This window comes from Cinclus cinclus, chromosome 28 (genome assembly GCF_963662255.1).
Source record: "Cinclus cinclus chromosome 28, bCinCin1.1, whole genome shotgun sequence".
In the NCBI taxonomy this organism is placed as follows: Eukaryota; Metazoa; Chordata; class Aves; order Passeriformes; family Cinclidae; genus Cinclus; species Cinclus cinclus.
The window spans coordinates 2140500-2168273 of NC_085073.1; the positions used below are offsets into that span (position 1 = coordinate 2140500).

The 27774-nt window shown below is 54.7% G+C and overlaps 1 protein-coding gene across 1 annotated transcript; it reads right to left on the reverse strand.

The window, feature by feature from the left end:
* Positions 1 to 1357: 1357 nt before the first annotated feature.
* On the reverse strand, positions 1358 to 26639 carry ATP8B3 (ATPase phospholipid transporting 8B3). Its single transcript, XM_062510429.1, has 33 exons — positions 26566 to 26639; positions 26130 to 26194; positions 25632 to 25723; positions 24880 to 24993; positions 24084 to 24182; positions 23604 to 23665; positions 22993 to 23065; positions 22832 to 22902; positions 22268 to 22350; positions 21611 to 21773; positions 21080 to 21185; positions 20304 to 20497; positions 19466 to 19674; positions 17580 to 17727; positions 17426 to 17486; positions 17161 to 17317; positions 16316 to 16504; positions 15829 to 15941; positions 15280 to 15444; positions 14872 to 14983; positions 14532 to 14607; positions 13984 to 14122; positions 13294 to 13561; positions 12597 to 12820; positions 11965 to 12048; positions 11443 to 11682; positions 11098 to 11236; positions 10719 to 10849; positions 9346 to 9900; positions 9026 to 9241; positions 8358 to 8562; positions 2847 to 2928; positions 1358 to 1439 (listed from the first exon to the last, which is right to left on the reverse strand). Exons 1-33 carry the CDS (start codon positions 26637 to 26639, stop codon positions 1358 to 1360), a joined length of 4791 nt encoding a protein of 1596 aa, XP_062366413.1.
* Between the last annotated feature and the right edge of the window lie 1135 nt (positions 26640 to 27774).

The following is a 27774-nucleotide window of genomic DNA, read 5'->3' on the forward strand; positions in this document are numbered from 1 at the left end:
GCTGCTGCCACCTCCTGCTGCCACGTCCTGCCAGCTTGTGGAGCAGGGACAGGGTTTGTGACCAGGTCAGCTCCATCCTGGGAGGGCTCAGAGGAAACCCAAGGAGAACCAGGAATGGCGTGGGATGGGATGAGCGAGGCTCTGTTTGGAAGGAAGCATCCCTGATCCTTGGGGATCACAGAGCCTTGTCTTCCTCTGACCATGAAGGTTTCTGGGGACAGGGGCCCGTTCTGACCTCTCAACCAACCTTGGTCTGTCACAGCCATCCTTATGGCTCCCATGGGGTGGGGGGTAGAGCTGGGGGTGACATAAGAATTGGTGTCACAGGCGGGGCTCTGGCACAACCTCACTGGACCAGGGCCAGACTTGCCATGGTTCAAAGGGGACTGAGCAGGGAAAGTGCCCCAGGCGTGCCTGGAGGGCTGCCCGGCTCCTGCCAGGTCTCTGATTGCTGGAGGTCTTCTCCTGCTGAGGTGCAGTGGGTTCCCCAAGGCAGCCAGAGCCTCTGTGCCAGCACCACATGGCACTTCTGTCCCTTGAGGGTTTTGGAAACCTGGCTGAGGACATTCCTGTACCTCCGTTTACTCTATGGGCATCTTCCTCTGATCCCCCCTGGACACCCCTGGAGCACCCACACCCCAGGCCCCTCATGCCCCCGACCCACGAGAGCACCCCGGTCCCAGATCCCTCCCAGAGAAGCTCCACGGCGAAGGAGTCCCCTCCTGCCTCCAGGGACCCCCCGAGCACCCCCTTCCCGAGGGGACCCCAGCTGCTCCGCGTCACCTGGCGCCCCAGCAGGTCAAAGAAGCACATTTTAGCTACAGAATCGGGTATTTAAAAATAACAATTGTTCCAAAGGAGACAGGAGCAGAAACTTGGAGCGAAGGATCTGATCTTTTCTGGTGACTGGCTCCACCTTTCACCTCTGGATTTCTGGTTCACTTTTCGGCTGAGGAATGGACACAGACAAAGCAGATGTGTTGGCTTTGCATCTCGCCCCATCCACCCCTCGACACACACTCTTGTCCCCTCCTATCCCCCCTCTTTATCTCTGTTACCAAAGAAATTACAAAACCAAAAACGCAACAACGACAACAACCAAAAAAATTCCCTCCTGGGAAGCAACGTCAGTGCACGGTGGGAAAAGAAAAATCCGAGGGATCTGGTGGCGAAATCCAGCCCTGGGTGTGAGAAGGGGGAAAAACCCCCAACGAGATTGAAAGGGAAAAAAAAACAACTCGTCCCCCCCAAAAAGGAATAACAACAGAAACCACAACTAAACAAGCTCAGCAAACACCGGCAACTTACCAAAAAGACACCAGATTTTTTTTTTTTTTGTGCCAATTAACAACCTGCCTTAAATGCGAATTTCTGGAGCAATGGTACTTAGCTTCAAAGGGATCGTTTCCTCCGAGCTCTCGATGGTGACTTGTGCCATACTAAAAAGCAATCACGAGGCCAAACCCTCACAATCAGCCCTCTCCCAACTCCCCTGAGGGCTCCGTGCCAGCCCAGAGTGTCCTCGGGTGGAACAGGAGGTGCCTGGGGACAGGGAAGGGCTGGGAGAGGCTTGGGGATGAAGGGGGAGGCAAGGTCCCCTTCTTCCCCCACCACCTGGGGAAAAAGAAATCCTCCAAAACCAACCATCAACCAAAAAAAAAAAAAAAAAAGGGATTCTTGAATTTATGCGGGTAAAAAGTACCATCTGTGTTCTAGCGCTATGGTTTCTTCGATTCACTTTACTTTGAGAGTGATCAGTTGTGTCACAGGAAGGCACCTTGTTGAAAAGAAGGAAAAAAAAAGAAAAGAAAAGAAAAGAAAAGGGTATGTGTTCACCAAAAAAAAAAAAAACAACAAAAAAACAAAACCAAAGCCAAAAAGAAAAAAGCACCCAAAAAAAAACAACAAAAAAAAACCAAACAAAACCCAAAAAACAACAACAAAAAACCAACGAGAATAGAAAGGACGAAAGAAAGAAGAGAGAGAAAAAAACCCCTGCACGCGAAGCCCTGACCGAGCCGGGTCAGAGGACATCTTGCACCAAAGAGCTCCTGGGGTAGGTGGGCGGTGGAGGGGCTGGGGGTGTCAGACTGGACACGGTCACACCAAATGAACCAGTGCATTGCTGGAGAGAGGGGGGACAGAGGGATGGAGACAGGCAAGAGCGGGGAGGGGCAGCTGCCACAGAGTGTTTTGCCAACCAGAACCCAAAAGCTAATGGGAATCTCATCCCCCCCGGGACCCCGCTCCCCGCCGCTGATTTTTTCCCCTAATGTTGTTTCTTCGTCTTGTTGTGACGTGGTGACGATGGTGGTGGATTCCCGAACCCCATCGAGTAGTATTCAAGGGCTGAAAAGCCAGGAAGGGGGCCTTGGTTTGGGAAGTGAAAAACACAACAGGAAAAAAAAAAAAAAAAAAAAAAAAAAAAAAAAAGGGAAGAAAAAAAAGGAAAAGAAAGAAAAAAAAAAAGAAAAGGAAAAAAAAAGAAAAAAGAGTAAATGCCACAGGCCCTCAAGGATGCAAAGACATTTCTAGTGAGAACCCGAGACTAAAGGCTACCTCACTTGAGTTTTCAATTTTTGTGATTTGAAAATCACGTCTGATACCAAAGATTTTGTTGCCTTGTCTGGTCTGTGCTGGAAACGCCACTTTCCCTGCTCCCCCCAGGGAGCCCAGAGCCCCTGGCCACCCCCAGCCCCAGCCCTGTCAAGTCCCCAGAGAGCGAGGGAGGAGGCGAGTGAGCGACTCCGGGATGGCAGCGTGGTAGATGAGTGCCTTTTTCTTGTACCAAAGGTGTGTGGCCATTTCTTTGCTCCTCTGCTTTGATCCTAAAGACTCAGCGTTACCTCAGCTCTCCACAGGACAGATCCCCGTGGCTCTCGTAGTCTCTGGGTGTCGGGATGAGGGAGACAAAAGCCAAGCCTTGTCCTAATTGAAGAGAAAACATCCCCCTCGCTGAGGGAAAAGTGCTGGCTCCCCAGCATGTGCCCCCTCTCAGATGTCCCTGTGTCCCCCAGCCTGGTCCCCAGGGTCCCTCCATGCAGCCCCTCTTGCCCCAGGAGCACAGACCTGGTGTCCAGGGACACTGCTCCCAGGGAAAGGCTTTGCTCCATGTCCTTCCCCAGCCTCTCAGTGCTGGACCCTGCAGAAGCCCACAAGGTGACAAAGTGAGTTTTCATCACAAGGTGACAAAGTGCATTTCCTCACAAGGTGTTTTTGCTTCACTCAGCTCAGATTTGAGCTTCGGTTCCCACTTTTGGTAGCAAAGTTTGTGGCATTTCTGTTTGGAAAGATGAAGGCAGGAGCAGTGGAAAGTCTCACCCTGAGCATTCTCCAAACTCTTCCTTTAGAGAGTGGATTGGAGCTGTGAATCCTTTCAACAGGAGCTGTTTCTCAGTCCCCAGAGGGGCATTTTTGGCTCACTGGGGATGATCTGTGCAGCCAGGTCTGCTCCATTCTGCCCCTTGGCTCCAGCAGAAGGCAGAAGGAGGACCTGTCAGAGATGCTTTCCCAGCAATCTCCAGAATGCCCAGTTTAGGGAAAACTTGGCTTGAATCGTACCTGCCTGGTTCAGGCTCTGGCCAAGGCAACTCCTTTGAGTTGGACCAAACTTGCCCAGGGCCAACCCTGGTGTGATTCTTGGGGTTGTCCTGTGGAGGGCCAGGAGCTGGACTTCATGATCCTTGGGGGTCCCTTCCAATCCAAGAGATTCCAGGATTCCAACACCCCTGGTGAGAGCAACCCCACTGGGGTTCCCCATTCTGCAGGGCAGCCTGAGAGGGCTGGTCAGACCCTGTCACCTCCCTGTCACCTCCCTGTCACCTCCCTGTCCCCCCTGTCCCCCTCCACACTATTGCCTAGGCCAGGGCTTGCCCACCCTCCTGGCCACGCCACCCCCTTGTCCCCAGTCCCCACCTGGCTTGTGATACCAAAGATGTTCTCTATGCAGGAGAAAGCCTTCATTGCCACCCAGCACAGACCTTACAAGCCTTTGACAATGTTCTCTGAAATACCTCAAAATATTTAATGTATAGTTTATGTGATAAAAAAAAAAAATTACTTAGCTAGTTTTTGGAATTTGTGACTTGAAGCTTTATACTGTTAAATTATAATTTTGCAGAAGACGGCATGTTCTTATTTCTTTGATGCGTTCAATGGGAGACATATTGAATGTTAAGGAAATGAAAGCTGGATAGTTTCACGATTTAAAAAAAAAGAGAGAGAAAGAGAGAGAGAGAAAGAGAGAGAGAAAGATTAAAAAAAGGACCCTTGGAGTTTACAGATTTCATATTTAAACAAGTCCTTTTAAAAAAAAAGAAAAAAAAAGAAAAACTAATAATGATGACAATACCTTTGCGTTCAGATGTGTTACTTTTCTCTGAGTCATGTCGTACAAGAGTATTTATTATATGTGTTCTGTGTTCAAATGTAATTTAAAGAAGACAAAAAAAAAGAAAAAAAAAGACAAGATGAGAATTTGATTTATGCATGAAAAAAATATACTCTTTCTTGAAGTAATGTAATAATTATTGGGGGAGGGGTGGTTGGGTGGGAGCGGGAGGGGACAAACTGTGCTTTTTTTGTCCACAAATTTTTGGTTGATGAAGATTTCTCTGCATGGATCATGGTTCTGTTCCAACTCACAACCACAGGAAAGTCATCATTTATCCCCTCGGTTTCTTCCTTCACCTCTTTTGTTCCTTTCCTCTCCCTGAAAATCACTTGGCAGCCACGGGGGGAGGCAGGGGCAACTCGGGGGTCCCCCGGGCAGGGTGGGGGGCACAGCCTGGCCCCGTGCCCAGCAAACAGGGTAAGGGAATCTGGGACACGGGACCCTGCTGTGCCCACCCGTCCCTCCTGCCTCCCCCTGAGGTCTGGCTCCTCACTCTGCTTTGTGATTTCTGATTGTTTTGGGGTTCTTTTTGTGGTTTTTTGTGTTTGTTTTTTTTTTTTTTTGTTTGTTTGGTTGGTTGGTTGGTTTTTCTGCTTTATTCAGCTTTGTGGGTCAAATCCTAAGTGCAGCCAAGAGGAGGAGAGACAATCAGCCACTACCACGACCTGAGCTGGCAAAGCCACAGGGCTCCTCATGTGCTCTGAGACAAGGGAAACAGCCCTGGGCACCCCAAAACCCCCTCAGGGCTGACACCTCTGCAGGTGATGCTCCCAAATCCCCTCACAGCCCTTGCCCTGCACAGAAAGAGGTGCTGAAGATGGTCATGCACCAGGGCCCAGCTGGACCCAGGCATGGGCTGAAGTGACCCATTGATCCATTTCTGGGATCTTTGTCCTCAAGAATGTGGTTTGGGTCAGAGGCACACCCAGCACTCTGTCCCTGTCAGACTTTCCTGTGCCACCAGCCTGGCTCTCACTCTGTGCAGACGCCTGCCCTGGCTGAAGCACAAGAGTCCAGGCAGTGGAAGAGCCCCTGGAGGATCCCAACCCCCCAGATGGTCTCAGGGCACTTTGGAAGGACTTTGGAGCTTTCCGCAAATGCCCAGAGTCCATATCCCAAGTGGCTCCTTCCTCTCCCTGCTCCTTTTCCTCTCCCTGCTTAAAGACAGGAGAGGAGCACTGAGAAGCCACATCTTTGGAGGCCGGGAGGGTGATGGGGACCTGGAGGAGGCAGTGGAGCCCTTCCCAGAGGTGCCCTTCCCCTGAAGCTGCTGCTTCCTCCGCCCTTTCCAACCTCTTGGTGGACCCACAGCTCAGCTCATCATGAGGAAAGAAATCTCAGCTCCACCAAAGTGACCCCCAAAAGCCAAGGAAGATGTTTTTCAGTGTGCACCTTTTGTCTGGTTCCATGACCCTGCAGCCTGTGCTGCCAGCACCGAGATGCTCAGCACCAGGTGGTCGTGGAAGATCCATGGACCAAGGACCTGCCTTTTAGGAGGAGATGATGATGGTTCCAGCAGTACCACTCAACTGCTCACCAACCTTTCTGTCCTCTGGGGAGCTCAGCATCCCCACCATGCCCCATTTCATCCTCCAAGACTTTTTCCACCATGAAAACTTGAAGGCCAAGACCACAGTTACAACTGCAAGAAGGATGACCAGGTTTGGATACAACCCCAGTCACAAGTCCTTGGACCTTACAGAGAGCAGCTGGGTTCCATCCTGGGGAGTGATGGCCCTGGAGAAGCTGAGATCTGAGCCCTCTTCCCCATCCTTTGGCCCACCAGGACTCTCTGGCTCAGATGAGCCCTGCCCACACTGGATCTGGCCGCGCCTGCTGCCCACACCAACCAAAATGCTTTGAGGAGCAACTTGCCACGATACCAAAGATTTTTTTTCCCTGCTTGTAATGACAATCTGAGCTCTGTCCTAAAGACAATTCTCTTCACCAGGGTTGCACCCAAATGACATTTTTGTGCTGTGGGGAGCAGGAGCAAAAATGGGGCCCTGGGAACATCTCCGAGGGTGATGGAGGGCAATGAGGAAGAGGAGGCGACCTGGGATTTCCCACGGAAACCTACTGGTTCATCCTGGCCACTTTCTCCTGTTTGAATTGTGGAAGTTTTCAGGTATTTGGGTCGTGTCATGACCTGTGATGCCCCCAGACACTCCAGTTCTTTCCAGAGTAGAGGTTTTCCAACAATGGCTTTTATACTTTGAAACCCTGTGCCAGCAGTGGGACAGCACCATCCTCATCCCACTGAGAAAACAGGAGGCTCTTGGGTCAGTTTTAAACATTTTTACCCCACTATGGCACAACCAGAGCCAAGCTTTCCTCGCTCGGACATCAGCTGTGCTGGTAGGACATTGGCACAGAGTGAGAGAAGCGGCTTTGACAAAAATTCACCATTCACCCTTTTTCCTGAACGTCTCAATTCTGGGTGGGGAAGACGCTCAGCTCCTCTTTACCTCTCTCCCTGACCCATGCTGGGCACCTTTGGGTTGTCACTGCCCTGTCTGCTTGTCCCTGTCACCACCACATGTCCCCAGAATGGAGCTGGCTCTTTTCCCATGTCTCAGAGGACACCCAGCCATGGGGCCGGACCTGCAGGAGCTGCCACAAGGAACCCACCTCCTCTCACATCTTTATTTGGCATTTTTAAAGAGAGGAAATTAAAAATGCAAAGAATAAAATTTGTGTTTGGTTTGGTTTGGTTTTATTTTCTTTCTCCCCTTCAATTTCGAAAGGAAACAAAGGAGTCAGACAGAATCCAGCCTGGCCAGGGAGAACCCACAGCCTTGGCTCTGCCAGCCCAGCCTCCTCCAGAAAACATTGCTCATTTTTCTGTATAGCAATAGGTGACACTTGTCCTCGTCCCACACAGTTCGAGGGCCACATCTCTGAGTTTTAAAATTACTTTTTCCTTCTAATTAAATTATTTTTTTTTGCTGCTGCTTTATTGTTACTCATATATGGGATAAGTTTTATTCTACAGCAAAATGCAATTGTTACTCCTCTGTGTCTTGCATCTATATTTGTTTAAGCTATTTACAAACATTAAAAAAGAAAAAAATAAAATAAAAAAGAGTCTTTTGTGTCAGGCACTTTATCCAAACTGTGCTGTGTGCTCTGGAGTTTGTTCCTTGTTCTTTGCTATGACTCATGCAGGGGAAGTTATCAGGAAACTTAACTCCAGCCTGCCAACAGGTTTTAAAAGAGAGAAAAAAATTAATCTCTATTTGTTCATCCTCTACTGGTCATGACTGTGTTGTATTTCTGCAGCTTTCTGTTTCTTCAATAAATTATTTTCTAGTCATTCACCCTGGTGTGTGTGGTGTCCTGTGGTGGTGAGGTGGTCATTTCCCTCCCCATGCCTCCTTTCACCAGCTCACTTCTCTCACAAATCTGGCCTGGGAGATTCAGGGATCATGCCCAGAATGCTGGGGAAAGTTTCTCCCCCTGTTTTCCACCTGGCATTTGCAGCAGTGAGAGCTTTCCCAGAGGAAAGGCTTTTATTTCTTGGCACCATCCAGGCCCTTCTGGCCAGAGCCCAAGGGAAACACTTTAATTCTCACAAACCCAGCACAGATGAGGCCAAAGCACTTGTAAAACAAACCCATGGAATCACGTGTGCTGCAGGCAGGGCCAAGTCCCCGTGGATGATTTAACTGTGCATCTTCTTACTCAAAATTCTCCTACTGAGTCTTTTGCCATAGCACAGGCACTGCTGGCACAGACCGAGGAACCATGGGACCTTTCAGCACCGCTTTCACTCTTCATGGCACAGCAGAGATTTCCAGGAGAGGAGAGAAAAGCTAAAAAGTCCTTTTAATTAAACATCAAAACCCATAAAAAGTGTGACCCAGTCACCAGTCAGTTGCCCACACACAACATCTCCAGCAGCCACTGCTGGTGGCCCTGGCTCTGTGGGATGTGTCCCCGGTGCCCAGCAAGCTGAACTTACCCACATCCCCCCCAGGAGTGCTTTTTGGGACTTTGCAGAGCCTGTGGCCGGAAGCTGTCCCCAAAGGTGAGGACACCAGACCTGGGGGAGTGGTGTGGAGATGGGGCAAGGCACAGAGAGGACACTGCCCCTTGTGCAGGGACAGCAAAGGCAGGAGCTGGGAGTGGTGGGAAGTGACAAAGAGGGCTGCAGGAGCCAGGTTGGTCTGGCTGGAAAAGAAAAACCTGCAGGTGATCAATCAATCAATCGATCAATCAATCAATCAATCAGTCATACCTCTCCAGAAATTAGGGGATATTTTAAAGTTACAGTGCTTGAGTCTGAGCCACCTGGGCTGGTGGAGGTGACCCTGCCCACGGCAGAGGGTGGAATGAGATGAGCTTTAAGGTCTCATCCAAACCACTCCAGGATTCTGTGACTTGTTCTATGACAGGAAAGCCACAGCACTGACACCGGCTCTTGGTGGAGGACACAAAACAAGGTTGTTCGTGCAGCCACGGCAGCTCAGTCCCGTGTGGGTGGGAACGAGCAAGGCTGAGGTGGCTCACCCCCACCCAGCCCCACTGCTGCTCACCATCGGGGAATTTAATTAATTCAGAGCTGGGTTAATGAGTCTGGGTCAGCAGCACTGCTTTTGTGGGTCCAGCCTGGGGTGGGATAAGCCTCACACAAGAGGAATCCCCAGGGCTCGGCAGAGGGAAGGGGCCTGTGCTGCCAGCCAGGGGCTCACAGGGCGAGGGGCCGAGCCTGGTGACAGCGGTCAGTGGCTTCCACAGCTCTGCAAAGCCATGGGCACCCAGCGCGGGGCTCGGGGAGCCACTGCAGGGCTCAGCACCCGCAGCGGGAGCCCCCAGGCTGGGCCAGCCCCTCTGCAACCGCAGGGGCTGCAAAACCACCAAAGGATTAAAGGTGGCCACTGAAAGGAGGGGAGCACCCGGTGTGCGCCCTGCTGCTCCTGCCCTGCCCCGGCAGCGTGCGGCAGCTACACCGAGGGGCAGGACAGGGGGGACACGGCCGGGGACCCCTCGGGACAGGGCAGAGGGGACACGGCCGGGGACCCCTCGGGACAGGGCAGGGGGGACACGGCCGGGGACCCCTCGGGACAGGGCAGGGGGGACACGGCCGGGGACCCCTCGGGACAGGGCAGAGGGGACACGGCCGGGGACCCCTCGGGACAGGGCAGGGGGGACACGGCCGGGGACCCCTCCGGACAGGGCAGGGGGGACACGGCCGGGGACCCCTCGGGACAGGGCAGGGGGGACACGGCCGGGGACCCCTCGGGACAGGGCAGGGGGGACACGGCCGGGGACCCCTCGGGACAGGGCAGGGGGGACACGGCCGGGGACCCCTCGGGGCACAGGACACCCGGGGCGGTGCCGGGGCTGGCCCCGGCTCGCAGGCTGGCCCCTCGGGTGATGAGGCCGGCGTAGCCCGCCTGGTGGGAGAAGGCGTAGCTGGAGCGGCGGCCGAAGGAGCCGCGGGGGACGTGGGATCGCAGCTCCACCGAGGGCTCCGGATCCCGCTTGGCCTTCAGGTGGATCTTCTGCAAGGACATGCGGAGGTCAGGGCTGGGGACATCTCCCAGGAGAGCCCTCACCCCAAGGCGGGGCACGAAGGGGGCGTAGGGGCACCTCCACCAGAGCACGGTTTGGCTGCCAGCCCTACAATGACCTGATTTTCCATGGACACGAGGAATGTGGGGATTCTCCTGGGAATCTGCAAGGCTCACGGAGCTCTGGAGCGGTGTCAGCCCCTGCTCTCACACGGGCTGTGGACACCTGCCCGCAGCCCTCCGCCCAAGGCGGGACACGCGAGAAACACAGGACACCCTCCACAGGAAGGGTTTGGATCCCAGCTCCACCACGACCTCCTTTTCCAAGATGGGATGAGGGATGTGGGGACTCTCCTAGGGGCTGCAAAGCTCACAAAGCTCTGGAGCACGAGCTCAACCCCTGCTTCCACCTGGGACTCTTTTGAAGGCATAACCCACAACCCTGGGGGCTGGGGCGAGCTCCACCAAGGCTGGGGTGGCACCGGGATCTGCACCACATCCCAGACCCTCCTAGGGGGTCCTGGAGGACAATTCCTTACTGCGAGCAAAAGCAGACCCTCTCCAAGAGCTGCCTCAGGTCTTTTGGCCCAGGCCCCCCTGCTGGGCAATGGAACAATTCTGGGAGAGGCCCCTGGAGCCAGAGTTGGTGCCAGTGCCATGAAGGACCACCATGAGTGGGAGCACCAAGGAGAGGTGACACATGCCAGCACTAGAATCCAGGTTTCCCTGGGGAAACTCCCCTTGCCATCACCAATCCCAGACACCAACCCTGGTGGGAAGCAGGACCTGCCAGTCCCCCCTGCCCTCACCTGCTGGGTGGTGGCTCTGCCCAGGGTGGCACGGAAGGCGTGGACAGTGAGCGAGGGGAGGGTGTTGACCACCAGGGACAGCAGGACCACGAGCAGGACATAGGGGTCAGTCAGAGCATTCCAGCTGGCATCTGTCAACACAGATGTGATGTTTGGGTAGGGAAAGTGGAGAGGGAAGAGGGAACAAGTGCTGGGGGACAGCCCCCCAGCTAGGAAGGTGCTGAGGCCTCTGAAGAGGAGATGGCCCCGAAACTGGAGCTCAAATTCAAGACAGCAGTTCAAGAAGTGGCAACGAAGAGATGATCTACAGGGTGGGAAACAGCTCCCAGCACCAAGGCCAGAGAAGGGAAGGGCCACAGGGATCCCCAGGGCACCTCACCTGGGAAGCGGAAGATGGCAGGGGCTATCCTGAAGGCATCAACACTTTGGGTCAGGAAGGAGAAGAGGCAGAAGAGGAGCAGACTGGCTGTGACCATCAGGAAGGACAACACTGTCCAGTACTGAGTGTCCAGGACAATCTGTGAGGACAAGAGCAGAGTGGGCAGAGCACACAGTCTCATAAGGGCTGTGGTGACCCTCTTCCATTCACCTGCTATGTCCAAATTCCTCCCTCATCCCAGGGAGATCATCCCCCAGCCGCAGAGCCACTAGGGATAGTGCCAGAGTCCAAGGACCCTAAAGATCTGCTGTGGGACAGGATGAGGAAGAGCAGATCAATGCTCACCTCCGCAAGGACCGACAGCAACGCTGAAAGGGCCACTGTGACAGAGAAGGACTCGTAGTCACCCACAGCCTTGGTGCCAACGTGGTCCTCAAAGGCCCAGAGTGTGATGTAGAAGCTGGTGAGGGAGGTGCCCACCCCGTGCAGGAGGGTGACACCAAAAACACGGTAATTGAAGAGCTGATCCTGCTGCCCGACCACATAGAGCTCAGGGAACTCCAGGCTCTTCTTGGCATTCACATCCTACTGGGAGAGATCCCAGAGGGGATGCAGAGACTGGGGGGAGCAGGATGGGGCTGCCCCACCCCACACACCCTCTGGGAGAGCTGCAGTAGGTCCCTCTGCCCAGTGGCTCTGGGATGACTGGGGACAGGCACCCCAGGACTAGGGTGAGCCCCAAATGCCCCCTGAGCTGCCAGTGCCCTGTCCTGGCACAAAGGGCTGAGGAGATGGGTGCAGTAACTGCTGGGCTTATTCCCCCCTGCCCAGGGTGGCACAGGCTGGGTGAGCCCAGGGAAGCCGTACCTGCTCCAAAAGGCCCACAGACAGCACAGGGTAGGCAGTGTAGAAAATATTGTAGAGTGCAAGGAACCAGCCCTCATACAGAGGCTAGAAGGGAACAGGGAGAATCTGTGAGCTTGGAGGTGCTTTGGAAAGACTCACAAAGGATGTCCAGGCCTCAGGACACTCATATCCTAACATAGAAATCCCCTTGGACTTGCCCCCTTCCCCTGCATCAGCCCCACGTTGTCTGTAGGGTCATGCTGCAGACAGAGAGGGGCTGGAGCTCCACATGCTGCTAGTCAAGTCACACTTGATGATGGCCCTTTTGGAGGAAACCAGCTTAATGCACATGGGACCCTGCATCTGTCTGAGACTGAACTGCAGCTCACAAGGAGATCCCGAGTTTCCCCAGGGAGCTTTCCCAACCCAGCCACGTAAAATAACTGGTGCAGGTAACCAGTGCAGATCACTAGTTGTGTCTCAGTCAGGCAGCCACAATAAATTGGACATGGCGAGGGAGAAAAGGGGACCAAGGTGGTGATGCAGACACGTGTCCTCCAGGAAGACTCAGGCACGATCACTGCAGGGGATCCTGAGCAGGGCAAGTCGTAACCCTGGTGTAGAGATGTGGATGTGACCCATGCGTCCCTTACCTGGGCCGTGAATCCGCTGTGGAAAGCGAACCACACCTGAGTCAGGAGGCCAGCGAAGGTCTTGTAGAAGAAGCAGCGGAGGAACTTGCAGATGCGCAGGTAATTCCAGCGGCCGTGGACAAGCAGCAGGCGCTGCAGGAAGGAGAACTGGGCCAGGGCGTAGTCACTGCACTGCACGGCCTGCAGCCCCTCCAGCCCGCTGATGCCCACCCCGATGTCTGCGGCTGCGGGTGGCAAATGCACATGGGGAGGTTTGGGGGGAGCTGGGGGCTTGATTTCCCCATGGGATGTCCCCAGGAATGTGAATCCAGGAGTGACAAATAAAGGGAACAAGCTCCCTCTATCCCATGTCCTGGATATTCCAGGCGTGGTGTGCCAAGAGCACAGCCCTGTGTCGGGGCTGCTGGGAGGGACAGGGATGGCTCTGCCAGCTGCCCACGTTGGGCTTTGAAGGTTCACCAAGGTTCATCCCAGATGCCAAAAGCACGTGGGCCACTCTGCGCTTATCTCGGGCTGGTCCCTGTCCTGTGCCTCTCGCTCCCCTCCCAGCACAGCAATGTGGGGAACAGCTATGGGGCTTCCCCTTCCAGTTCCTCACCCCAAAGGGGAGGGTGAGGTGGTGGCCATGACAAATGGGGCACCACCATCACCAGTGGGACACAGCAGTGGAACCCCCTGCCCTCTGCCCGAGCCTTACTTTTGATCATGTTGACGTCGTTGGCCCCGTCCCCGATGGCCAAGGTGACAGCCTTCTTGTGCTTCTTCACCAGCTGCACCATCAGGGCTTTCTGCTTGGGGGTCACCCTGCAGCAGATCACAGCCTGGCAGGTGGTGGCCAGGTCCACGAAGGCCTTCTCCACCAGCCCTCCCTGGTCCTGCAAGGCCTCGGCCCCATCACAGCACAGCCACCGCCACGGCCACCCCTTCTTCTCCTTCAGCACCTCTCCCGTGTGGAGGATTTTGTCCTTGGGGGAGAGCACACATGCCTGGGACCTCAGAGCCCTCAGAGCCCTCAGCTCCTCAGCAATACTCTTCAATGCCCCAAAAGAGTGACTCTGGTTTTCTCCAAGTTCATCACACAGTGGGTGCTGTGACCAGTATGTCCCAGTATGTCCCAGTACGACCACAAGAGCTCATGATCACCACCCAGCCTGTGTCACCCCAAAACACCGGGCAGCTTTGGTCAGAGTGTCCCAACACCAAATGCTGGGTACAAGGCTGTTCTCTCCACCCTTCATTCCCCAGCCCCAAATGGGCTTTTCCCACCTTCTGGGCAGGAGGAACCTCACGTCCTACACGTGCTAGTGCCACCCAGGACTCTGATACCACAAGGGTAGGAACCACCGGCACAGAGGGAGCAGAGAGCAGCATCCAGGTGCCACCTTACCAGGAAGTCCCCGCTGATGATGATGGCTCTCTTGTGGCACGGGGCCTCTGGGCGCTGCTGGGAGAGGTGGTGGCTGCACGGGGCATCCCCACTGCCACTGAGATTGTTGTTGCTCTCCCAGTAAGCTTGGAGGATCTCGCTGTGGGAGAAAGGGGGGGTTGGACATGAGCTGGAGACACTGGGAATGCTGGTGAGACCTACAGTGGGCCTTGGTCACCTTAAGGCTAGGGAGAGGGGACTGTGGTGGGAACAGGAGGAACAAAGAGGAGGTTCAGTGATATCAGAAATCAGCCTGATTTAGAGGCTGGAGAGAAGATTAAATCCTTTCTGGTCAAAGCCTGTCAAGAAAGAGTGTGGGGTAGGAGAAGAAACAGGTGGGGAGGCCTGGAAAAGCATCAGATGAAGACCATGGACATACAGGCTGGCACAGGGAAGGAGAAGCATCTCTGGCTGAGCTGAGCTCTGCTCATCCTGCCTTGGTTCCTCTGCCCTAGAGTGTCCTCAGGAGGGACAGCAATGTCCTGAGCCAGGAGGTGACGATTCCTCACCTGACCTCCTTCTCCTCCAGGATCTCCATGTCGTCTGTCAGCAGCCTGCAGGCGTAGCCGATGTTCACTGCGGTCTCTGCAACACCCCTCTGTCAATGGTCCATGGTGCTGCCCCCCAGCCCAGGGCAGCCCCCAGCCCTTGGCTCCAAGAGCCCTTGCTGGGCAGCAGCTCCTTCCCCTGCCTCAGTTTCCCCTGGCAGGTGGGATGTGCTGCTATTGGAGAGTAGAAGGAGCAGCAGAACCAGTTCCTGCCCACTCCCAGGGGCCCTTCTTCTCTCCGGTCCTGGTTAGGGGAGAAGCTGAAATGTGTTGGGGGGGGGCTGGGGGTGCCTCCACTGACCTTGTTTGTCTCCTGTCAGCACCCACACTTTGATGTTGCCCAGTTTCAGCAGCTGGATGGTCTCAGGGACTCCGTCTTGCAGCTTGTCCTCAATGGCCGTGGCCCCGAGCAGCTGGAGGGGGGTGACTGTGTCATGGCACAGGGCAGGGCAGGACACAGGTGGGAATCGCCCCTGGATCCAACCAGCAGCCCTTGCTGGGAGTAGACACAACCTGACACCTACAGCTTGACACCTCAGTGTCCACTGGCATGTCACAAAGTCACCCTTTGGGAAAAACTCCACCTGTCCTCCCACCCAGGGAATGGGTGTTGGGCTGGACACTTCACCTCCTCATTCTGGAGAGCCAAACCCCATATGTGCCCCCTCTGGGGCACAGACAGCTCCTCCTGAGCCCAGCCCCATCCCACCTGCAGGTTCTGCTCCATCTCCTCGTAGAGCCTGTGCAGCTCTTGGGCACGGTCCTGCAGCAGCACTGCAGCCTCGCAGTGCCTCCGGCTCCAGGCACGGAACTCGGCCTCGCTCACCTCCCTGCTGGCCACGCACAGCGTCCTCAGCGTCTCCTCTGCAAAGCGCTGCAGGGAGGAGACATCAGGACTCTCCTCCCTCCCCAGGATCACTCTCACAGGACCAGGGCATCGCCCAGGCCAGCCATGGGCAGAGCCACAGACACTCCAGGACCTGGGCGTCTCTCTCCAGGCTCTGACTCCCTTCTCCCATCCTCCAGCATCCCCACAAGCACCCTTGGATGCAGCTGGTCCATGCAGAACACCAAAGGTGGATTCCATGCCCTCTTACCCCCTGTCCCACATGCAGGTGAGGCTCCTAGAGCAGAAAGCAGAACCAAAACCTCTAAGGCAGAGGGAGGAAGAGCAGCAGGGCACTGACTGCAGGACACCCAGCCCAAAGCCAGCAAGAGGGAGAGCAGTGCTGTCACCCCGGGCTGCTGTGGGACTCACATCCAGCGCCCTCTCGGTGAGGCTCTCATTGTGCCCTCGCCTCTGCAGCCTCTCCAGGATGACGGTGTCAGCACCCTTGGTGTAGAGCCGGATGGTGCCCTGGGGGTCTCGCACTGCCAGGGAAGGAAAGGACACTCAGGTCCCTCCAGGGATGGCTCCCATTCATTGCTGTCCCTGCACAGTGGCCACACTGGCCCATGCTGGCCCCCAGAAGGCACCACAGGGCTCGCTGGTGCTTTTCCATCTGTGGCCATGGGAAGCACAGGAATATCCCCAGATCTGCACCACCTCAGGGACTGTCAGCTCCTCACACAACTCCTCTGAGCCCTTCATTTACTTCCTCTCTCTTGGCTGCTCAAACCCTTCTTGGCTGCCTTGACCAAGGTGAGCAAATCCACAGGGATGACCAGGATGACCCTTAAGAGCTACCTGCAGCCATCCCAGTGCCATCCTTGTGGGGCCCCCTGGCACAGCCCACCCCTCTCACCCAGCACAGACATCCTCTTGCGGTCACTGTTGAAGTCCAGCATGGCCAGCACCTCGTACGTCCTGGTCCTGCCCAGCTCCCTGATGGTGATGGTGTCCTGTGTCCGGGCTAGGAACACGTAGCCCAAGTTCCTGGCTGCCAACACCAGCGCTTCCTCATCTGGGGAAGCTGCCTGGTAAACCAGCTGGTCTGCAGGAGAGGAGCAGGGATTACACACAGAGATTCCCAGCCAAACCACACTGGGACAGCTGCAGTGCCCTGCTCTTGCCCAGCAGCAGCTGTGACACCCTGGATCCTGAGCTACCAGGCTGGGGGAACTCAGTCCTGTTTGTCTCATCTAGAGAGGGACTTGGGGCAAGGGCCTGGGGTGCCAGGACAAGGGGGAATGGCTTCCCACTGTCAGAGGACAGGGTTAAATGGGATATTGGGAAGGAATTGTTCCCTGAGAGGGTGGGCAGGCCCTGGCACAGGGTGCCCAGAGCAGCTGTGGCTGCCCCTGGATTCTTGGAAGTGTCCAAGGCCGGGTTGGAGGGGGTTTGGAGCACCCTGGGACAGTGGGACACCTTAACCCAAAGGCGTCCCTGCCGTGGCAGGGATAGAATTGGATGAGTTCTCCCCCAGTCATTCTGAGATTCCATGATCCCTTTTGCTCATTGCCCCAGATGGTATTATCCCCCTTTTGCTTTTGTTCCCTCCCATGAGCTTTCAAACAGCCCCAAATACAAATCCATGGCACAGGGACAGTGGTGGGAGCCATCCCTGGACTCTCAGTCCCACTGTTCCCCACAGCTGAGCTTTGCTGGGCACTGCCAGACCCTGCAGCCCCGAGGGGCAGCTGAACCCACCTCCCCTGTCCTCCACCATGACGGTGTGACAGAGGGCCAGCAGCCTCAGGAACTCCCTCAGCACCGGGTCATTGTCCCTCTGGGCAGCTTCCAGCAGTGTCACATCACAAACATCCAACCTCTGCTCCCCGGGCTGCTCCCGGCTCGGCCCCCAGCCCTGCAAGAGGCACAGGCAGGATGCAGGAGCCTGGTGGCACTGAGCATAGGGCTCTGTGTCCCCAGGAGCACCAGGGATGTGACACAGTGCCACTCTGCTGGCACGGACCCAGGCCAGAGGCTGAGCCCAGCTCTGCACTGCCCGTGCCAAGGGGGTGAGCGCAAAACAGCTGGCAATGAGAAAACCTTAAAAATCACAACTGCATCATTTTATAACCCCGGTTCCCCTGTCCTGAATGGCAGCTGAGGAGGGGCAAACTCGCCAGGCCCCTCTGAGAGCCTGGAGCCCTGAGCTCCTCAGCACCACTGATGTCACCAGTGTCACCAGTGTCACCAGTGACAGCCCCGTGGCACGTGGGACGGGGGACTTACGCACCAGTGGCTCTTTGTTCTCATGGCCTGTGCCTGGACCTGCCAAAATAAAAAGAAACCAGTTAATAGAGGGCTGGCAGGGGGCTTGGAGCAGCTTCTCTGGAGGTACTCCTGCTGGTCAAAAACCAGCAAAAAGGCACCAGATCAGCATCTGCTCAGTGTCAGACCCCACTGGGGTATCCAGGCCTCACTTTTTTGGTTTCTTGTTCAGATTTTCACCACGATGTTAACGTTAAAAATTCAGGTCTACATTCAGCTGCATTTCCTGGAAGATTCTGCATTTGGCCAAAGACTGCTGGGATTAGGGCACAGAGGTGGAATGTGCTACACCAGGCAGGGAAAATTTGGCTTATTCCTGCCTAAAAGCTTTGCCAGGTTTTTTTGGCCCTCCTTTTGGCTTTTATCACTGTCCATTTGTCTCAAGCACATGATACTTATCTCAGGAAAACAGGGCTTCATGTTAAAGCTTGGGCCTGCCCTGCTCATTAAATTTCACTACTTAAGCATGATGGCTCCCAAAGAGAGCCAAAAGCTGGAGAAAGTACAGCAATGAGAAGAGGAAGGACTTGGCAATTTTCAAGGTTTTATGGGGGAAACCAAGCAGAATCATTAAAATAATAATTTTTTAAGTGTAAAAAATGTTTAAAACACCCCCAAAAACCCAAAAGAGACAAAAAATAAATTAAAAAAAAGAGCAGTTACATATGTTCACTCTAATTAAGCAACTTAAGGACAACGATAATTTCCTTGCCTCCTCCATAGGTCACCTGAAAGCCTCAAAGTGCCCAGATTTGGCAATCAAGCTGGAGATTCCAGAGAAAATGATGCAAAGAACAAGAGCAACAGCTCCTTTTTCTCTACAAGACCTTAAAAGAAAACAGAAGTCCATGGGCTCTCCTGGCCCCTGTCCTGTTTCTCCTCTGCCTGGGCCAGCATCAGCTCAGGCTTCCAGGTGGGATCCACCTGTTTGGGTGTTTGTGCTGCCCAGTGTCCTACCCCAGGCTCCTTTTTTATCAGGGGAAACTTTGCAGATCTCAGCTGAGTTTGGGCCATGAAATATCTCCCGTGTTGGAGGCCAGGACTGTACTCTGACTCCATGTGCTGGAACATCAGACCAGTGGGACCTCAGGCCCTGCAAAGCCCCAAAAACATGGGGGATGAGGAGAATTCCTACAGCACCACCCGCACCACCAACACCAATCCACCAGTCCCAAGCACTCAGGAGGGGTGGAAATGAGAGGAATGATGAATTTGTCTTTACAAACAAACTGTGGGTCTGCTGGTAGATAAAACCAGCACTGAGAGACAAAAGAAACAATAGGATGGATTCCACTGATTGATGAATGGAAAAAGATATTTGCCCTTACAAACAAACTGTAGGTTTGCTGATAAATAAAATTGGATATTGAAAGATGAAAGAAGCAATGGGGGAAAACCATGAATTCCATAAGAATTAAAAATTAAAAAGGAGAGTTATACATTAGAGGGGAATCTTAGGTATCAGGTATTCTGGGAAGTCTGGACCTCTCAAGTGCTTCAGCCAATTGGGAAAGACAGAGGGAAATTGGGATTAAAAGGGAGGCTGCATCCTCCAGAAATTGGAGAGATCCCAGGGGAATGCCCCATGGCCTCTCCCTTTATTCAAATAATGCAAAAAGGACTCCTCTTTATCCTTTTTGGACACAAACATCTGGTGTTTGTGGATAAATTTTCATGACAGAAAGAACGAGCTCCAGGTTCATCTGAGCCCCTCCAAACTGATCCCAGCCCGGGTTACCATAGATGGTCCCATTGACACAGCATTTCTTGAAGCTCATGATGTTCTGTGTCAGGGTGCCCGTCTTGTCTGAGAAGATGAACTCGATCTGCCCCAGCTGGTCACTGAGGCTGGTGCTCCTGGCTTCAGCTGGAATATCCTTGGCACCATAATACATCTCCAGATCCCAGTTAATAAAACAACTGTTCACCAGGTAGATGAATTCAAGCCTAGGGAGTCCAGGAGGAGAAAACAGGGAGAAGGAGATGTTCCTCACAACCCAGGGGCACTGACACAGGAAGGAAGGGCAGGGGGAGGTTCCACCGTAGGAGCTTTTCATTGCTCGTGGCCAGGTTTCCAAAGAGCTCATTACCCACTGGATGCCCTCTGGAATTCTGGCCATTGCAGGACAGATCTGGATGTCCAGTGAAGGGCCCAAAAGTTTGAAAACAGCTTTTTCCAACATAAATTGTGATTGTCGCCTGCACAGAGCAGCTTTGCCCTTGTTCTTCCCCACCCTCCTTGTCCAGAGGAAGCCCAGGAATATCTCAGATCCTGCTCCCAGGGAGCTGCACCTTCCTCAGAGCCTGCCCACGATTCCCAACACCAGCCCAGAACTTGGATCCATGTTCTGCTTTTCCCTGGGAAGATCTCAAAGCACATCCTGGGTGTTTGTAGGATACACATCCCATCTACCCTCCTCCTCTCCTGGCTAAGGAAGCACCTGGAAATAACCTGAACCACAACTTGACCATCAGTGTGGCCTCATTTTGGGGCCATGAACCCAAGTTCCAGGTGAGGGGTGAGGGCAGGGGTTGGGTGCTGAGCCCTGATCCCTGCCAAGCTCCACGGTACTCACGTTATGTACATGGACATGGGGATGATGATGCTCAGGAGGATGGTGAAGCCCCAGAAGTTGAGGAAGGCCTGCTGGGCAGGGCTCGTGTGCTTGTAGAGGGCAGCCAGGTAGCCATGCTTCTCCTGGAACGTCCTGGCCCAGAACCCAGAGGCCACAGCAAGGCCCAGGGATGTCACCAACAACACCAGGAAGATCTGGGGTAGGAAGCCAGCATGAGAAGGTCCCAAGATGAGAAAGTCTCAGGATCACAGAGCCCACCAGACTCTTCTCTAGAAGGCTCCAGGGAGACCTGAGAGCCCCTTGCAGGGCCTGAAGGGGTTCCAGGAGAGCTGGAGAGGGACTGGGGACAAGGGATGGAGGGACAGGACACAGGGAATGGCTTCCCACTGCCAGAGGGCAGGGCTGGATGGGATATTGGGCAGGAATTGTTCCCTGGCAGGTTGGGCAGGCCCTGGCACAGGGTGCCCAGAGCAGCTGTGGCTGCCCCTGGATCCCTGGCAGTGCCCAAGGCCAGGTTGGACATTGGGGCTTGGAGCAGCCTGGGACAGTGGAAGGTGTCCCTGCCATGGCAGGGGTGGCACTGGATGATCTCCAAGGTCCCTTTCAGCCCAAACCATTCTGGGATTCTCTGATTCTCTGAACATCTTAAACCCAAGATATTTTGGGCCAAGTACTACAAGATGAAGAAAAGCAGCACCACTCAAACAAGAGGCCTCTCATGATGAGCCCTGTGAGCCACCCCAGGAGCAGGGCAGAGGTGCTTGCACCACACCCACCACGATCACCAGCCGGTCCATCAGGTGGTCCAGCTTGGTTTTCTTCCACTTGATTTTTCCAGAGTTCCTCATAATTTTGGAATCCAGCCCTGGGCAGGAAATATTCCTGAAGTAAAAATGCAAGTCCCCAGAAGGTTCACCTGCAGGTCAGTGAGGGTGCTTCCCTCCATAATGACACCTTCCCTCCCCTGAAGAGCCCAGAGGACACCCTCCCTCCGTCAGTGCCCATCGAGCTGCACACTCTAAATGTGATGCTCACGGCAGCTCTCAGCCCTCCCTCTCCCCACAGCTCCCCACGGCCCAGCCCTGAGCTGCTCCGACGGGGTTGGATCCGGGATGAGGCACAGCTGGGAGATAACCCAGGACGAGGAGAGGTTTGGAACCACCCCACCTCCCACCAGCCACCCCAACACGCCCAGGACAGGGCGCGGCAGCCGGGAACGGCACCTGCCGGTGCTGGAAGCGCTCGGGCACCGTAAAATCCCCGTGGTGCCCGGGGATTCGTGCCCTTCCCGGCCCGGGCAGGGACACTCGCCTGCGTAGAGCACCAAGCCGTAGCAGAGAGCGGTGTTGCGGACGCGGCAGCCCCGCAGCAGGATGCGCTCGGGGTCCAGGGCATGGCTGCGGCCTCGCCAGCGCAGCGTGCCCGTGAAGCTGTGCAGGCGGCTGTTGGGCTCCTCGCACCTCACTCGGCCTGGCACATGGAAGGTCAGGGGCCAGGGAGAGCCTTCCTCTCCTCTCAGCCCCACGTGTCCTCCCCAAACAGGTGTGCTCGCGGCCTCTCGGGGAGATGCAGGGTTTCTGGGGTTTGGGGGGGTTTGGATTAAGGCTAATGGAGGTGCTGGGACCTCCCTGGGTTGTGAACCAGAGAAGGTACAAACGCAACTCCCTTCATCCGCAAGGCCTTGGAGAGGGGAGTTCTGCACCCTGAGGAGGAGCAGCAGGGGTGAGCTCAGGTTTGGGAACGCAGAGCTCGGTTCCAGTGGGAAAATCAAGATCCAGGGCAGGGGAAAGGTGCACAACCCTGATGGATCCATCTCAGAAGTGATGGGAAGTGCCTCCCCACGAGGCCTTTGGCTACCAGCCTCTTGTTGTACTGATGGGGACAGGGGACCAGAGAATTCCCAAGGCTGAATCCATCTCATCCCTGTGGGATTGGCCACATCCTCCCCCACCCGGCAGACTCACCGTCAAAGGCAGCCACGCTCTCCTCGCTCCCCAGCTCCTGGTGGGTGACCAGAAGGGCCTGTCTGAACTTCAGGTTTGTTTCCCTGTGAGCAAGAGCCAGGGAAAGGAGAATAAAACAACCCTGTGGGGTGACAAAGCTGCGCATCCTCCTGGCGGGCCCATGGGACAGAGACAGCCATTAATTATCAGGCAATTACACAGGTGGTGGCAGTGAAATGCCAGAGAGGGACCTGTCATGCCACTCGTGCAGGAAGAGTCCTGGCCCAGGGACCCTGTCATTAAATCATCCTGCACAGGTAGTGGGGAGGACAGGCTGGGAAGAAGCTGAGAGATGGAGACACTGGGCACAGGTGTGTTCTGTGGAACCCCCACCAGAGCTTTTGGACTCCTATATTGTCAAAATTTGGGGCTCAAATCCACATTTCTGGGTTGTCTGCAGGTTTGGGGTTTGGAGAATTTCCCACATCTTGTGGTTTCTGTTGAACCCTCCCAGCACCGGTGGGGTCCCCAAGACCAGGGTCTCTGTCCTTGTCCTTGTCCCTGTCCCTGTGTCCCTGTCCTCACCCATCAATGTCAGCAGTCTCCACATAGCACAGGCTGCTGGGCTCAGAGCTGCACAGCAGGAGCAGATCAGCCTTGAGGAGCAAAAAAGGGAGAGAGAGCACCTGGATGAGCTCCTGATCACCAATTTCCCCCAGGGCACAGCCAGCTCTGACAGCCCTCACCGGCACGACGCTGTCCTTGCGCAGCCGGACGATGTCCCCCACGCAGATGTCGCGCCACTTCTGCCAGTGGAACCTGCAGGGGGATTCAGGGGACAACCTTTGGTCCCTGCAGAGCAGTGGGACTGGTGGCTGAGGGTGTTACAGACTGTGCCTGTCCCGAATTCCTGGACGATTTGGTGTCCAGATTCTTGAGCCACCTCCAGAGGGCTGAGCACAGAGGGTGGCATAGGACCCGTGTGTCACATCCATGTCCCTGTACCTCCAGGTGACAGGGACTTTCAGCACCCTGAGCACAGGTGGGAAAAGCTCATCTTTCCCTGGAGCAGTGCTTTTCAGGAACACGGCTCCATGGGTTGGGTGTGATGACCTGGAGGAATTCTGTGGCCAAGGAAAGCCTCCCCCAGCACATCACAGCAAATCTGTGCTTTTTTAAACCTGCTGCCCAAGATCAGTCCTACAGGAGGACCTGTGGCACATTTTGGGAGCTCGCAGAGCCCGGGACAGTCCCACCAAACCCCTTCTCAGCTGCTCAAGGGTTCTCAACACTGCAGCTGCTCCATTGTTCCCCATGGGTGTGGAAAACAGAGGCACAGACCCTCAGAGCCCCTCACCTCCTCCCAGCCAGGATTTCACAGGGCCTGCTGTTGATGCTCCTGTCGCTTCGGTGCCGACCCTGCACACAGGACAGACAGAGAGGCCAAGGAAAGGCATGGGCCATGCCAGGCTGTCCTGTCCCACAGCAACAACCCCTTGATGCCACCACTTCCCTCCCCTGCCCCAGACCTGCATGCTGAGCCATGGGAAGATGATGAATAATGAGGCTGAATTCCCTCCAGGTATTTCTGGGGACCAACCTGGCACTACAGCTGTGATCAAGGTATTAAAGATGACAGAAATAGGGGGTTGGACTCCAAGGAAAGCAGCCAGGGAATCACATATTTCCCAAGGGAAAATAAAAACAAATGCGGATGTGGTAGAGTAGATGATAGCTCAGGACTGATGGATGGCAGCAACCCCTGAGCTCCTCAGTTCAGCTCACAGCAAAGGGCCCCTCCCTGCCGATGTCCCCAGGGCCACAACCCCTCACTCACAATGTCATCGATGAGGTCTCGCAGCCCCCGGATGATAAGAAGGCAGCTCAGGGGGAACAGCAGAGTGTACCAGGGCAGTGTGGAGATCTCAGGGAAAGTCTGGAGAAGGAGAATTTTACACCACTGACACAGCTCCTGTCCTACCTTGGGACACTTGGGGTGACTGAGTGACTCTCTCAATCCCAAGCCAATGCCTGAGGGTGGCAGGAACCTATCTCAGAATCATCAAATCAATATCTCTGTTGCAGACACCTCTTTTGGTGGGTTTCCACCTCTTTTTGAGGTGGGAAATGCTCCTTGGTCTCTGAATTTGGAAAGATGAATTTCTGTTTTGGTGTGGTCAGTGTGAGCTTTATCTACATGCAAACCAAACACATTTTCTAGAACTGTGGAGAGGTTTGGGTTGGAAGGGACCTCAGAGCTCATCCCATTTCCACCCCTGCCATGGCAGGGACACCTTCTACTGTCCCAGATTCCTCCAAGCCCCAATGTCCAACCTGGCCTTGGACACTGCCAGGGATCCAGGGGCACCCACAGCTGCTCTGGGCACCCTGTGCCAGGGCCTGCCCACCCTCCCAGGGAACAATTTCTTCCCAAGGAAGGGGAGGCTTTTATTTAAAATAACTACACTGAACACAGGTTAAAACCCTCAGAGTTCCCCAAAAGACACCAAACACCAGGGAAAAGCCACATCCTGGGAAACCTCTTAGTCCGGATTCCCTGCTCTGAGCTCCAGAGAACCCTCCTTGGGCAGAGCCCTGGCTCACACTCGGTGTTCCTGTGGTGCCCACCCCACCTGGAGGAGGATGACAAAGACGAAGTAGACATTGGCCATGCGGTGGAACTGCTCGTAGAGGTTCAGGGGCAGGAAGGTGAGCAGGTTGTACTTGGCTGTCCTGATGGCATTGCCCTGTGGAGGAGAGAGGGGTCACAGCCACTGCCAGGGTCAGCCAGGGGAAATCAGGGACCTGCTCTGCAAATACCAAAACATTCTAGTGTTCTTAGGATTTCTCACAGCACAAGAGATACCTTAAAAAAATTATGAAAGCCATAAGGGAGAACAGGGATTTATCAAATCCAAGGGCTGCATAAAATTGAGAACAAAATCTTTTGCTTGTGGGTTTGTTCCCCATGTGGGCCATTCAACAAGAGTTAGACTCTTGGATTCTTGTGGGTTCCTTCCAACTCAGAATATTCTGTGACTCTGACTGTGATCTAAAGCCCAGCTCACTGACCTCGATGTTATTTAGCTGAAAAAGAAAAATTTTAAAAATCTGGTTTTGCTCACTTGACACATTTTGAAAAACCCTTCTCTTGATTAGACCACCAGACTAAAAGGTTTCCTTCACACAGTGCTGCTCCTTCTCCGACAGCTCTGGGGGGCACCAGGCAGGGAGGGAGCAGCACTTCTCCTCCCTGGGGATTGTGTGTGTGACTCTCCACCCCTCTGGGGACCCCTCTGGGGCATTTCTGCTGTGTTCCCCCAGCCAGCACTGGCTCAGGGGTGAGGGACTGGGGAAGGGAAGCCCCAGGGCCCTCCTGGCTCACCGAGTATTTCCTCTTGCTCAGGCAGAAGGCAAATTTCTTCTTGAACTGCCTGTGGTAGCTGCGGTCATTGGCCCTCACCTCCCAGGTGAAAGCTGCAAAAGCAAGGGGACATCCACCCGTTCCCCTGGGAGCCACCAGCCTGCACACCAGGGCACAAGGACCAGTGAGGGCCACTGCTGGGGTGGCTTTCCAAGGGCAGGGGGACCTTAGAGCTGGGCCAGGCCTGGGTCTCAGGGTCAGTGACAGGGGACAGAGAAAACAGGAGACCAGAACATTCCAGAGCTGCAAGGGGTGCTGCCCACACCTCCCCCCAAGCCTCAGGGTCGTCCCTTGGGCTCAGGGCTTGGTTCACAGCATGATCAGGATCACGTGCAGAATGAGCCCCCAGTCTTTGTTGTTCCAGCCACCATCATTCCCCTCCCAGGTCCATTTTTGCCATCCCAGTGTAGATCCTGCCAAGCAGGGAACATCCCAGCCCTGCCCCAAGTCCATCCTCACCCCAAATCTTCTTCTTCTTCCCCATTTCACAACCATCTACCACATTCAACTTCCTCATAAAGTGTCTGAAAGCCGGGAAAATCCCCAAACCACACCCATGGCACACTGACCTGGCAGCTGCTGCTTCCCCCCTGGGCAGCCTGTGGCTGGCTCCTGCTCAGCCATGCTGGCACCACTGCCAGGACCTGGGGACAAGGACAACCACAGATATTTGGAACACTGAGCAGGGACCGTGTGATCCCACCGGGATGCTCCAGCTTCCCAAGGCTCCAGGGCAGGACACCCTGTGGAAGAGACGTTCTCCCAAAGGATGGACATTTACCCATCCCAGCTGCCTGTGACAACTCAAAGACATTTTTGCCCTCCGGGAAAGTTACAGGAAATCATTTGAAGTCATTGGTGACAAATTGGAGCTCTCCCTGTTCTGCCATCCCACCCGAGCTCCCATAGTGCTGGGAGATCTGCCAGCTCCATCAATGACAAGATTTCCCTCACGCTCAGTGGCTCCATGACCTTCCTGCAGGGACGGTAGGGAAGATTAATTAATGTTTGTGAAGCTCTTTATGATCCTCACATGAAAGGAACCAGTGAGGGATAAAGCATTAATTACCTTATTATTAAATAATCCCACCAGAAGTCGGTCCCTGCCATTATTTCTTACCTCTCCCCTTTGATCACTTTTTCCATTCTTTTACCCAAAGTACCAACTTCTCTCTTGCTCCTCGTGGATATTGGTTTGTCCCAACACACTCACAGAAGCCACTGGCTGAGCATCCACCCTCATTCCAGATCATGTCATTCCAGGTCAGAGACCAAACACCAACAGCACCTTGGCCCCTACAGCCAAGAGCTTGCCCAGAAAAAGCTTTGATCCACAAAATCCTTCTTTACCACCCAGGACTTGGTGCTGTCACTGTCTTTGGATCTTAAATGACACCCCTGAGCTCAGCACACACAGTCCCAGAATGGTTTGGGTTGGGAGGGACCTTATAGCCCACCCAGTGCCACCCCCTGCCATGGCAGGGACACCTTCCACTGTCCCAGGCTGCTCCAAGCCCCAGTGTCCAACCTGGCCTGGGACACTTCCAGGGATCCAGGGGCAGCCACAGCTGCTCTGGGAAATTTTGGGCCCCAAATGTTGTTTTCTTTTTCACAGCATGGCTGAGGAGGAAGGAAGGGTTTTAGGGAGTTGCTGGGGGTGGTGAGACACTCCTGCTACATCCCAAAGCTCCTGCTCCCATTTGTCCCACAGATAAGGGGGAACAGGAAGAGCAGGTGGATACCTGGAGGGAGGAGATCTCTTCCACACAGAAAGCTCCTCAGTGCCCAGACTGGCTGTGACCACTCAGTTTAGGCAAAAGAGGATTTGACACAGAGAAATGCAAACCAGAGAAATGCAAATCTCCCTGCTGTGACCCCACTCATGTCCTGGTCCCAGGGGTGCTGCCAGCTGGGGACAACTTTCCCTGCAGACAGACAGGGCTGGATTTGATTGCAGAGGTTCAAAGAGGGGGACAAAGGCGGGATACCAAACCCCTCCATGTCCTGCTCCTGGCAAGCACATTGCCCTCTCTCCTCCTACCAGAGGGATGGGGCTCCCCTGGGACAGGGATGTGGGGGGATCTCCTCAGAGACCATAAACAAG